Source organism: Acanthaster planci, linkage group LG05 (assembly GCF_054643075.1).
Source record: "Acanthaster planci isolate LZ-2023a linkage group LG05, COTS_SCS, whole genome shotgun sequence".
NCBI lineage: Eukaryota > Metazoa > Echinodermata > Asteroidea > Valvatida > Acanthasteridae > Acanthaster > Acanthaster planci.
Window position 1 is genome coordinate 22,378,446 of NC_141781.1, and position 12,285 is coordinate 22,390,730.

Sequence of the window (12,285 nt, forward strand, 5' to 3'; positions counted from 1 at the left end):
TACATTGGTGCACTTACTTTACTTTATAAAAAATATTTTCCCCATTTTTTTTCAGAGCGGGGGGGGGGGTCGCTTGCTGCATTATTTATCCTTTGTGACCATGGAAGCAGCTCTATTAGATATGTATATTGTGTGAATAAGTGCACGACGCTGGATTGCTTGTATTGAAAGAGAAAAGAGCAGAAACGCACATACTGCTGATGTATAAAAGTATAGCCTATTTTAGTTGCATATTTCATTTGTGTCGGGGTCATTTGCAAAAAGTTGGCACTTTTTGGACAGAGAGCAAATTTCCTACAAAACATGTTTTCAGCTATGTTTATTCATTTGCAGAGCTTTAATTTAAACATTGAAACCCTATTATTACTAATAACTGAGATCTAATCATTAACTATTACCTATGACAGTATCTAAGACGAGGCAAAATGGCTGTTACTCATAGCTTTTGTCCGATTTCAAAGTGGAGAGGATTTTATGTTTTTATAGTTAGTATTGAACACCTGTGTCATGTGGGTTGGTATTTCGCCCAACGAGGCTGATAGCATTATCGTCCATTCGACCATTTTAGCGACCATTTAGGCCAACACGGTTTTTGCACGACAGTCATGTTACATTCATTTAAATAATTCGTCCCAACAGTTTACTTGTAATAAGAGTTGAGTAGAGAAATACAACGCGGAGCCCATCACGCTCCATTGGTTTGATGAACTTGACTCAGCCAATAGGAAACGAGATATATGCACATTGTGCAGATTAGGATTCACGGTCTCTGAACGCACAAGGCGGCGGGACGCGGCGGGAATCATCAGATCTCCGAGTCCAAGGTAGGGTGGAAATGCCTTTGCTGGTGATGCAACCATTCTTGCATACAAATCTGATGAGCGCTTTGACAGGTTTTCAGACAGTGTGTGATGAACCTGAGGCCACAATGATGCAGCTTAAACAGCAGAACAGCGAAAACTTACCACGAACGCAGAAGTTTTCAGCCAGATACCGTCCGAAGCGCCGTGAACGACCTGATCGAGACGTCGATGCGGTGTTTGGAGGGGGTCACATAGGTGGAGGGCATATGGACAATTAAAAATGAAATGTCTTTGAAAATGTCTTGACTGGATTAAAGGGGGAAATATTTCAGAGAGAAAAAACATGACTCGGTGTTAATTTTGTCCAATGTCAGAGTAAGCCATCTCCAATTGTGAACCTTAATTTCAACACTTTGGTGCTCAGTGATGCGTTACAGTAGAACCGTGAACGAGGCATCATTGGAATGCATATTTTATTCTCTACTTTGAGATGATACCAAGTTGTCCGCTTTGACACAGTAACCATTTGAAGTAATTTATATTATTTTATTTACTTATTCTGATTTCCAACAGCAGAGATCCGCCACTTACAGGTATCATGGAAAACAAAACAAAAAACAACTAATAATAAAAACTGACTTATAGGGTAAAAAAGGGACAAATCCAAATTACTTGTAAATAAATAAATAATTGTATAAACATAAACTTGAGTAAATACATACATTTAAGTTAAGTTTATTCAGTGTAAAACTGGCTTGGGCTTCCCTGTTTTACTGATATACCCTGTATAAATATCACGCATGGACCATGTACCAGTCCGTGATCCCTGCTCTCAGAGGACGTCTGTAAGACGTCTGGAGACTATGTACGGGACGGGAACCAGTCTAGTATTGCAATTACAGGGGAAACCCCGATCCCCGTCAAATGCGTTGTTCCTGGACTGGGCCTTTTTATTTTAGTTTGTAACCCAGACGTATCTGGACGTCACATTTTTTTCTTCGATTTTGTTGGTGAGTTGTCATAAACTAAGAAGATCGGAGCTTCCTTCATTATTTAAGAATAACAAATTTGCACTTTGACAACGGAAACGTGTTTCATTAATTCTCTTCAAGTTCAACGCTGGCGCCAGCGTGTCAGTAAATTGCGGCTACCCTAGTCCCACTAGTGTGGCTGATCGGGAGTGAGATGTCCGTGCCACACTAGTGGGGCTACAGCTACCCTGGCCCAGAACTGTAGGGTACGATGTCCGCCCCGCTCCTGTGGGAGATTGGGCGGACGTCGGACCCCACAGCTCTGGGGGTAAGTTGCAGTCTCTTTAACTGTCATTACAGACGGGATTGATGTCATCGTTAATGGTGTCGGTCTTGGGGATGGGTATACAGTGGGAGTTGTTGGTATCCCCCAATTTTGTACCAAATATAATACACAATTTGTATTAATATGCAAACTTTCAATGTCCCACCGTTCAGAAGTCGACATAATGTGCTGTAGGAAAAAATCACCAAGTTTGGAAAAATCTTTAATAGAGGACACTGTTTGCCAGTCTTCATTACTTTGCACTACTTTGGTTATACTAACATCTGTGAGATAAAACCCATCAAGTATCCACCAATCTATATTAGTACTCCTTTCATTTAAATTCAAGTTGTATCCAGCCAAAAGGACGGTCCTGTAGCAGATATGGACAAGAAGAAATCACTGCTATTGATGTGTGTGTTATTGCTGACCTGTCCAAAGATGGCTGGGGGTATGTTGTTACACTTTGATGTTTACAGAAATTAGAGCAAACAACGAGCCAACACTACGTAATATTTTGACATGGGAAGTGATTAATGTACTCATCATATGCACTAATCTTATGCACTTTAAAAAATTATGCAAGCATAGCATTTGTGGGCATTTATGACGTCTTGGTAATAAAGTGCTAGACTCATGCGTCAACAAAGTAATTCAGTGATGGCTAGTTGTAAATGGAGAAAAAATGGTTGTTTGGAGTATGCCAGAGCGGAAGCTTTGAATGAAATTAATTAAATTTTTTTTTGGTTGATCATAACTATATACCTAATAGTTCTTTCTTTTATTATAGCAATCAAATTGCAAGAGGACAAACGTATATTAACTAACAAGAAAATCTCCATTTGCATTGCTTCCAACAAATGCTGTTAATATGGTGTCATTCTTCAGGTGGTCCAATTTGTTATGTCTCTTGTATGAGTGTGATTGGCATTGGGGGTGTGACACTAGGTGTTGCTGTTCTCCCTCTACTGGGCTTCACATCATCTGGAATTGCAGCAGGATCTTGGGCAGCTTGGATAATGTCCTGGTATGGTGGTGCGGTGCCTGCTGGCAGCTTGTTTGCAATCTTGCAGTCAGCTGGAGCGAGTGGGGGCTTTTCATTGTCATGGGCTTCATTTGGAGGAATATCGGGCTTTTGTACTGCTCTCTGTGCCCCTTTTCCATAGTTTCAACAAGAGAAAACACAGGGAAAGCCCTATCAGTTAGTTTTTACCACACCAAAAAAGGCACCCACTTATCCTGACAAACTCAGCTCATTTTGAAATAGGCACACATGGGTATAATTGAAGTTACTTTGAAAACATCATTTAGCTATATTTAAAGGGAAAAATGCACTAAAAATCTCATGCAATTCAACCAGTGCTCCATATTCAAACAAATTGAGAAACAGTTTAGAGACTGAGAACATTTTAAGAATGAAGAAATAATCTTCCGCAGTTTTTCTTGTAGACATTTTTGCTGCAGTGCTTCTCATTCTTTTATGTTTTATTTCAGATAGTATTCATTCACATTTGTTTTGCGCTTATGATTTGCATCGTCTGTGTGGAAGTTTTGTGCCTGTAGAATATTCTCTACCTGTACTGAATATTCAATATTTAGCATTCAATATTTGAAACTTTGCTGATGCGAACTTTGAACAATGGTTTTACAGGTTATGGTTGTTATGGCTTTATCACAGAATGAAGATATTAATGAAATATTAAGTGCTTGACAGTGTAATTACTTTATCCCAAACAAATTAGTTAATGGGGTATTTTAAACAGCCTTGTTTAACCTTTGAACATTTTCTACCGATCGCATTTTGCAGTATTGTTGTGGTCAGCTGAGTGGAGTAGGTACAGCTTCAGACTTTGTAAGAGCTGTCACAAGCAGACTTTGGTATGTGTCTAAATTTACTGTCTTGATCGCATTTAATTGAGAGACATCTCAAGGAGTCTATGTCTCAAATAGCCAAGAGATTACTTACATTAAAAAGAAATTCTCTATCAGAAATGTATCAATTCTTACATGTTCAGTCTCAAGTAAATCACAAGTCAGTACATTGGTCTGGTCACAAGTGACAGAAAATGAACCAAAACAAAGGACTACCTTTGTCACATTTCACTTGAATAGCTTGCGACGACTTGACTCAAGACTAGGCAACTTATGATGTACTTGTGATGGACATGTGAAGATATGGGAGTACAGGGATTTGATACAAAACTGAGTATGCTCCGACACCTCAACCCGATTCATTATTTAATGCTTCATTTGACAATTATTGTATTCAACGCTCAGAAACATTTTGGATTTCTCACTGACCCAGTACTCTAACTATTTTCAGCTTTTATTTAAATCAAAGAAGCCCATATTGTAGAGGCAATTTTTGAGAAGTTACCAAAACCCATTAAAATTGTCCTGGCAGGTACAAGTGACAAGCTAGTTCACAAGTAACAGGGTAAAAAAATCAAAGGAATGTATTTGCCAAAGTTCATTTGAAAAATAAGTGTTAGCACTTTCCTTATGAAAAGATGAAATTCAGATTATTTTAGAGTTCTACACATCTTTTAAATACATTAAGGAAGATCTTCTGATCTTCTGTGCAGTAAATGGTAATTTCTTAGCATTATGCCGGGAACCTCCATAAATCATTGCACTGTAAGCGTAAATGATGTCCTCAACAATTATAATCTGGACTCTTGTCTTGGCTAAACAATGCAAGGTATTTCAAAATCATTCAGAGTTGTTAGATTTTGAAGGGTTTGGGATTGTCAGAGTTTATTGTTTTGCCCACATTATAATAAACTTGATAAAGAAATCGGGAAGTTGACAACTGTATAACATTACAATCTGGATATGTAAATCACAAATGGTTTATGTGGAAATACCCAGATCTTGGAAACAACTAGGAAACTTTCTCTCGTTTGATTTGAATACTAAATAACTTCCAGATAACCAACAACCTTTGACATATACACAGAAATAAATCTATCAGGTATAAAAATAGTAGATAAATTTTGAAACTCTCTGTCTAAATTCTTTTAAAGTTCACTTAGTTATAGAATAAAAGTACCGAATCCAACCAAGTACCAACAAATATATACACACAAAAGACAATAACAGAGACAATGGTATGCTGCAAACAATTGCTGGTAACTTAGCCCAGCCTTTCAAGAAATGCATTTTCCAATGTAAATACAACTGGAATAACTAAATGTGTACATGTCCCATTCACTCAACCTCATTGCCAGGCTTTCACTTGTACCCATTGAGCTGGCAATGGCTAATTTCTTTCAGCTGTCATTGGTCAGATTTTGTATCACTTCTGACCCAAGGCCCTGTTTCCTTACATGCCTCCAGATCTAAATTAGCTACCCACAATCCTTTGCATTTCCTTCGCAATATTTTGCGAAATGTTAAAACATGTATTCATTAAACTGCCAAACCAGGGAATGTATGTAAAATAAGCCAAAATCTATAATGAAGGGTCAAACAGGCAGAATGGTCTACCCCCTCCCTTAAACTGCAATCATTCCTGATGTGCTGGTCGTGTCTAAGCCAAAGGCTTTGTTGCAGCATCTTTGTACTTCCAGAGTAGGAATATTCTGAACAGGCTACTAAAGACACCAGGAACGTTGGGAACCTGGGGGAAATGAGGACCAAGAGAATCATAAAAATATTGGTAAGATCAGTGGTAACAACTGCCAAACTTTGGATGTAAGTGGAATCACTAAATGAGAAAAATGTTAGGGTTTAGTTCATGCATGGCAAAGAGAGTTTGAAAGGTTGAACTTCCGATATTTTTTGGAAAAATTCAGTAAATGATTTCAGAAATTGTTATAATTTTTGGAGTGGCTTGAACTTTTCAGTGGAAGGTTTCAACTTTGCATTTTCTACAATTTATTTCCACAGATTTCATTTTGAATTCTATTTTCCCAATTTACCTTTTTATTTTGTTTGTTATTTTATTGTTATCAAAAGTATTACCACTATTATAAATATCTTTCACTCGAAAGGTTTTCCAAAACGTGTTGTTTCTCATTTTGTTTGTAGGTGGCAAGAAATGAATCCATGTGAAGAATAATTCGTAATCAACTTCAAACCCAACAAGCTGCAAAATTTAGGTCAGATTTATACATATGTTAATATGAAAATAAACAAAATCCTTACCAGAATGTAAAGGTCACTGACACATGTGCCATACAGAACCCACAGTGATGAAGCACAGAGTGTGGATATGGTCAACGGCAGAGAGATGCTACTCGTAGATTTGGTCTGGATCACTGTCACCTGCAATTGAGATATCCCTATCATTCATTAAAAGCTTCCAGGACACAGAGGCGTAGCTAGACTTTTACTATGGGGGGAGCACCAGTGGGGCAAGTTTTTGGTAGCCTTGTTCAATATCCATTCATCCGTTGTTTTTTTTTCAGTGGGGGGGAAGGGGCGTCAGGAATTTGTGAAGCCCCCACCTGCCCCCATGGCTACGCCACTGCCAGGACACCAACTCTGGAATGCTGGAATTCATTTCAAGGTGCAAGACTCTCGACAAATGATACTTGTGTGGCACCTCAATGAGCCAATTCTGTATTTCAAAAGGGCAAAGTCGATGACCGGGCAGGCTTGGGAAAGGGACAGATCTAGAAAGAGAGGTGCAAACTTGGAGGGTCAAATGACAGTGGACAGTGGGAAGCCCTCAATCAGGACATAACCCACTGGAGTCACTTTAAAATTCACTTCAGTTAGGAGGCGGGGTACCCCCTTCTTAATCTGCCACCGCAGATATAAAAGACCCATGTCTGGCAGTTGCTGGAGGGAGGAGGTGTCAAGGAAAGCTGTAACAAACATTCTGCATGATACTCACTATCTCAGCCAAAGGAGAGATGTACATAAGCACCGTCACCGAGCTGCAGACAAACCCAAGTTGATTGATGATGGCATTTATCTCGCCGACATACATGGAAAGATACAAGTAGAGAGACACCATGGCAACACAAGCCAGAACAGTGCGCTGAAAAGCCTGAACCTGGAACATAGGCAACATGATGGCACTATGATCAATTAGATAAAAAAAGCTCTTGCATCATTGTGAGCAGGATTTCGTTTAGTCAAGATAGCAAATTTAGCTCTTTTGCTGCAGCAAACAAGAAGGAAATAAGCAACACAGTGAGGCTTCAGTTTATCAAAGTTACAACCACAGATTAGTCCAAATGTTTTGCGATAATTTGATGAATGCGGAGCTTTGAATCCATTGCTGTATTTGCCTATGTGCACGAGGCAAGCTCCGTAATCCCATCCTGTAGTGTTGGATACCAAAGAATTTCAGTTAGACTGCAACCACAACTCCTTAAGAACTTTGGTTGACAGCGATAAAGGTAAAGGCCACTCATTTTAAATATAAATGCATTTATTAAATAATGTACACTGGAAGAAATGGATGCAGAAAAGAGGTGCACCTGCCCCTCAACGTTTCAAATTCCTTTTTAACAGATGCCTTTTTTTACCAAGGTTATTTTTATACTCTTAACTGGTTATCTTTTGGCAGAAATTATCACTTGAAATATACATGTATAAGTACATTGCTTGTACGTTTGGGTTCATCTTCATTTGGTATGATCTCCCCCCCCCCTAACGTATATGTTGGCCACCTCCACTTCTTGATAGATCTGCCACTGAAGAAAATGTTGAATTGTACTACAGATGTCCAAGCTTTGTGTGCAGCATGGCCTAACCACCTCTTCCACTTTGAAAAGTTTCATTCGTACCCGAGTAGGGGAGTATACCATGAATACGATCATGTAACATGTCTGTAAGAAGCTCCCTACGGCATTGACGGTAATGATGGTAGGATCGCTCTTCAGATAGCCGTAAGATGTCCACAAAATATTGCTGGAAAAAAGAAAGAAATTGGAACAGATCAAGACAGGTGAACTTGACAGTAAATTACCTTATTTAGTGAAAGCTTTTGCCTCTGAAGAAGTGCAGAAACATTAACCACTTCCTGCCGGGGGGCCCGGTTTGGGCACTATGTGTTTATACACAGAGCCGGGTGCCTTGTTTCGAACAAAAGAGCTGGTCTGTGTAACAAAAGACTGCTCGGAACAAACGACCTGCTGCTGGGAATTGCCATCATTTTTCTACTTCCATTTTCGAAGGTAATCCGGCACTGTTTTGAAACAGTATACCGCTGTTGATTAGCGACACAGCGCCACTGCTGGCATTCACCGGAACAAAGGAAATTATGCAACACCACACAATTCTGGGCTCTCTTTTACAGGGCTGCAGGCCTGGACTAGAGTAGCCACCAGAGAGTCGTTCGTGGTAAATGTCCAGTAAATGAACACATTGTAACAAATTATAATATTGTATCAAATTTAAAATGTGTTTAAATCATCAATTTCTGAAGAAATGATTACTTACTTCAGGTTTGTCATTAGAAATGGGAGAAACATGACATTTTCTGTGCTTCCAGTTTTAAGGACAATCAGGCAGTCAGGGCTGAAGAATAAAAATGTGAATGACAGAGAATCAATCCCAATATAGTCATAATATTACAAACTTCAAAGAGGGAAATTGCCAATCACACAACGCCATTGCTAATTTCACGTTTCACTGAAATCATCACGACTACACTAAATATTATGACAACATTATACATATAAATATTTAGAATATTTGGGCATTGATCAGATAAGATAAAGTACATAGATTTAACAGAAAAGTAAACAATGAAAATTAAATCAGCAATTTATCAAGGAGCCTCCTAGAGGAACACACCTACGAACATAACATGTATTCAATAAAAAATACAAAAACTTATGTAAATACAATGCATAAAATGAAGATTCAGAAGTTGTTATACGTTGAATACCAGGTAAAAAAAAATGGGAAAATTAGTCTAAAAAGTTGCTGACATAAACACAGACGGCAAACACTTAAATGTAAAATGTTACACATGTAACTTACTGTATTACACAAAGTCAAAAGAAAAACAAACAGATAATCAAACAAAATAACATACATTAAGTAAAGATTTATCCATGCAGAAAACAAACAGGAAGTGAACACTGTTGAATCAATCACTGAGCAAGGAACAGATCAGTGTGAACATTGCATCTTCAAAAGAAAATAACAAGTTTAAATAAGTTCCATTCATAGGATAATAAGCTTAGGGGGGAGTACAATAAATTTGTGCAAGGTTCAAGACTGCGCTTATTAAACATTACCATGCCTCAGCCGGAGCCTGACCTTGTTATTGTCAGACAGTAGGCCTTGGGGTGCAGTGTCCTAATTCAAATAAAATTCTCTGCCAGGCTAAGGCACTTAAAAAGTACCCCTACAAATTCTTTCAAAAATAGGGGTCTGTGTGGGCCACGAAATTGTGGGATTGTGTAAGTAAGGCCTAGGATCACCTCTATAGATTCAGAAGCACCCGTCTTGGGGCAAAGCAGACAAAAACGTGATTGAAAATTTGTCAGAAGAGCCTGAGAAAGGTGTGGGGTGACATTTAAAAAATGGCTGCTGAGAAGACTTGGGAACATTCACATTTGTTTGTTCATTGGTTAACCTACTCAAATTTGAAAATGAAATGAAATGAAATCTGAAGGACCAAACTACCCCCAGAAATGTGGGGTCCGATGTCCAGCCACGCCCTGCTCCCACGGAGTGGACGTTGGACCCCACAGCTCTGGGGGTAGGACCAAAGGCCGAACAACACATTATTTTCTTGTTTGAGAGGCCTCAGGGCCTTTAGTTGCCTGTCATGGGGCTCCAAACTTGGTTGATTTTACACTGTTTTCAATGGAGCTTGAACTGGTTCAGTGCACCGAATGTTGGTCATGTCATCCCTGAGTCAACTCGTCCCCTAGTCAAGTCGTCCACCATATAAATAATTACATTATAAAAATAATTTTACTGCAGTTATTTATTTTTTTGGGGGGGTTAGTTTATTTGTCTTCTTTTTTACTTCTCAATTTTTTAATGGGGTAATTTATTTTAGGGGGGGGGAATTTATTAAAAAAAATTCTTTTCAAGTTTTTACTGGGGTAGTTTAGTTTTTCTTTTATTGGGATATTTTTTATTTATTTTATTTAAGTTATTTATTTTTATTTCATTTAATAATTATATATTAATAATCAAAATATCCGACAGGACTGAGCTATCTCAGAAAGAGCTGGTTGGTTTGACGACTCAGGCCCCGTTTGCTTAATGCTATGGTCAAGTGAGATGCTTGCATTTGGCATGGAGATCAGACGTGCTCAGCTCGCCCACTGAGAGCACACCCAGTGCAAAAATAGCTACCCCTACATGAATAAAACCAACTTAAACCTTTTGAAACAACCTGATTTTCCTAGTTATTTTAAAACTGAAATTTATTTCCGCATTACTGATTTCAGAAAGTTATTTAAATAAACTGGAAATGACTACTGGCAAATTCGAAATTTAAAGATGTTCAAATTGCTTTGATAATTCAAAGAATAAGCCTAAGGCCTATGTGCTGTTACATAGTACATTGGCACACAACAGGAATTGCCTTTTAATAAATATTTTGTGTGGCACGTCTTTGCCACCATAGATTTCAAAAGCGAGCACAGTAGCACCACAGAACGAATGAAAATTGTGAATGAATGAGTACATGTATGTACAAGTCTCTGTCTTGTTTTCTTTCTCTTTTCTACGTGTTGATGTACCTAAAAAAGAAAAGGAAAATTATACATACTTTCATAGATAACACTTGGGGGACGACTTGACCCGGGGACAATTTGACTTGGGGACGATTTGACCCGGGGACGACTTGACCAGGGTTTCAATTTTGGGGGACGACTTGACTCGGGGGACGACATGACCCGTTTCCCAGTGCACCTATGCCTTGTTGTCCGTATGTGCCGTACCAAATGTTAGTAGGCCTCGTAGTAACCATGATGTAGTAACACACAGCCTCGACTGGTTAATGAACTTTAGCTTTGGTGGTAGGCAATATTTAACTTTGATTTCACTTACATTCCAGCCATGAACATGCCAATGGTGAAGAGAGTCGTTGTCAATGATAGAATCTGCATCCACTCCATTTTGGTGATGATCTGAATTAACAGAACGTCGAATAATATTAATTAAGGCCTAGGCCTACTGACAAAAATTCATTCAGAAATTTTACATTCAAGCGCCACGTACATCTGTTTGTTTCCAATGAAGAGCCCAACCGATAGGGCTAGGGCTTTCATACTCCGTGCCGGTAATAATATTAGGTGAAGAGCCACAGCCGTAGATAAAAATTCTAGTCTGATAGCATGGGCTTTCCGTCGAAATTGACTCTATTTGATGCTGCTGCTGATGAAATGGATGCAAGACTTTGGGGGAAAGGCGGGGACACCAATCCGTAATAATTACACATGTATGAGTTGTGATTGAGGCATAACGTAGAGTTCTTTTTCAAAACAGATCAGCCCCCCCCCAAAAAAAACTGAAAAAGACAAGCTTTGATTTACCTGTTGGTGAGAATGATCCCTGCAACGGGTTGGGGATTAGGGGCATCCTACGGACCCCGGTCTTTGCCAATCGGACCCCTCCCCCATGACATGACGTCAGAGCTGGGGCAGACATGGGGTGTTTTAACCCTCCCCCCCCCGGGACACCTAACTTTTGACTGGGAACGCATGGGCCATCAAACATTCTCCTTAAAGGTGACGAGAAACGCAAATTTTGAGGTTATTTTTAACATTCAAAACGCAAAAATTAAGAATAAAAGGAACAGATCACGAGTTAAAGGGAAATGGAAGCAGTTCAATTAAGAAAATTAAAATGCGCTGGATGTTACCTGAAAGGCAGTATACGTTAACAACAGTAAAACAAAGAAAAGTTATTTAAACCATAAGAATCAATCATGATGGTTTTGTAAAAACTACAAGACGTTAGCCTAGTTCCTTCCTGCACCCTTGAAAGGAAAGAAACAGAAACCTTTAGATAAGCGTTAAAGAAGGCAAGCACTATCTTGAACTTTTATGCCAAATTTTTGTTGACAAAATACGAGAAAAAAATTAAAAAGCTTGTTTTCGCCCGGGGTCGAACCGGGGACCTTGCGCGTGTGAGGCGCACGTGATAACCACTACACTACGAAAACTTCGTGAAAGGAAGTGTAATTCTAAACAAATTATACCTTGTATAAAATGTTCAATACTACTGCGCAAGCGCGTGGCTTGGTAATTGTTTG

The 12,285-nt window shown here is 39.0% G+C and overlaps 1 protein-coding gene, 1 long non-coding RNA gene and 1 other non-coding gene across 4 annotated transcripts; 1 reads left to right on the forward strand and 2 right to left on the reverse strand.

The window, feature by feature from the left end:
* Nucleotides 1-1,654: 1,654 nt before the first annotated feature.
* Nucleotides 1,655-6,884, forward strand: LOC110987434 (uncharacterized). Its single transcript, XR_002599271.2, has 5 exons — nt 1,655-1,813; nt 2,449-2,550; nt 2,988-5,760; nt 6,132-6,202; nt 6,512-6,884. It is a non-coding gene; the product is annotated as an uncharacterized LOC110987434 (long non-coding RNA).
* On the reverse strand, nt 4,408-11,283 carry LOC110987433 (sugar transporter SWEET1-like). Of its 2 annotated transcripts, XM_087137060.1 has the most exons (7): nt 11,079-11,279; nt 9,100-9,194; nt 8,499-8,576; nt 7,844-7,967; nt 6,943-7,104; nt 6,249-6,368; nt 4,408-5,721 (listed from the first exon to the last, which is right to left on the reverse strand). In XM_087137060.1, the coding sequence occupies exons 3-7, from the start codon at nt 8,528-8,530 to the stop codon at nt 5,632-5,634; spliced, it is 528 nt and encodes a 175-aa protein (XP_086993186.1). In that variant the 5' UTR covers nt 8,531-8,576; nt 9,100-9,194; nt 11,079-11,279; the 3' UTR covers nt 4,408-5,631. The 2 variants fall into 2 exon arrangements, with proteins under 2 accessions (XP_086993186.1, XP_022105861.1); XM_022250169.2 differs by lacking the exon at nt 9,100-9,194 and having other exon boundaries at nt 11,079-11,283.
* An 839-nt stretch (nt 11,284-12,122) lies between these two features.
* Nucleotides 12,123-12,195, reverse strand: Trnav-cac (transfer RNA valine (anticodon CAC)). Its single transcript has one exon. It is a non-coding gene; the product is annotated as a tRNA-Val (tRNA).
* Nucleotides 12,196-12,285: the final 90 nt, after the last annotated feature.

What these genes read in the sequence shown, in the direction of transcription:
- LOC110987433 (XM_022250169.2), bottom strand. Translation starts at nt 11,146, where the DNA reads ATGGAGTGGATGCAGATTCTATCATTGACAACGACTCTCTTCACCATT. An exon ending in TTTCTAATGACAAACCTGAA is followed by an intron (nt 7,968 to 8,498) that starts GTAAGTAATCAT and finishes TCTTTTTTCCAG; the next exon opens with CAATATTTTGTGGACATCTT. An exon ending in TCTCTCCTTTGGCTGAGATA is followed by an intron (nt 6,369 to 6,942) that starts GTGAGTATCATG and finishes TCTCAATTGCAG; the next exon opens with GTGACAGTGATCCAGACCAA.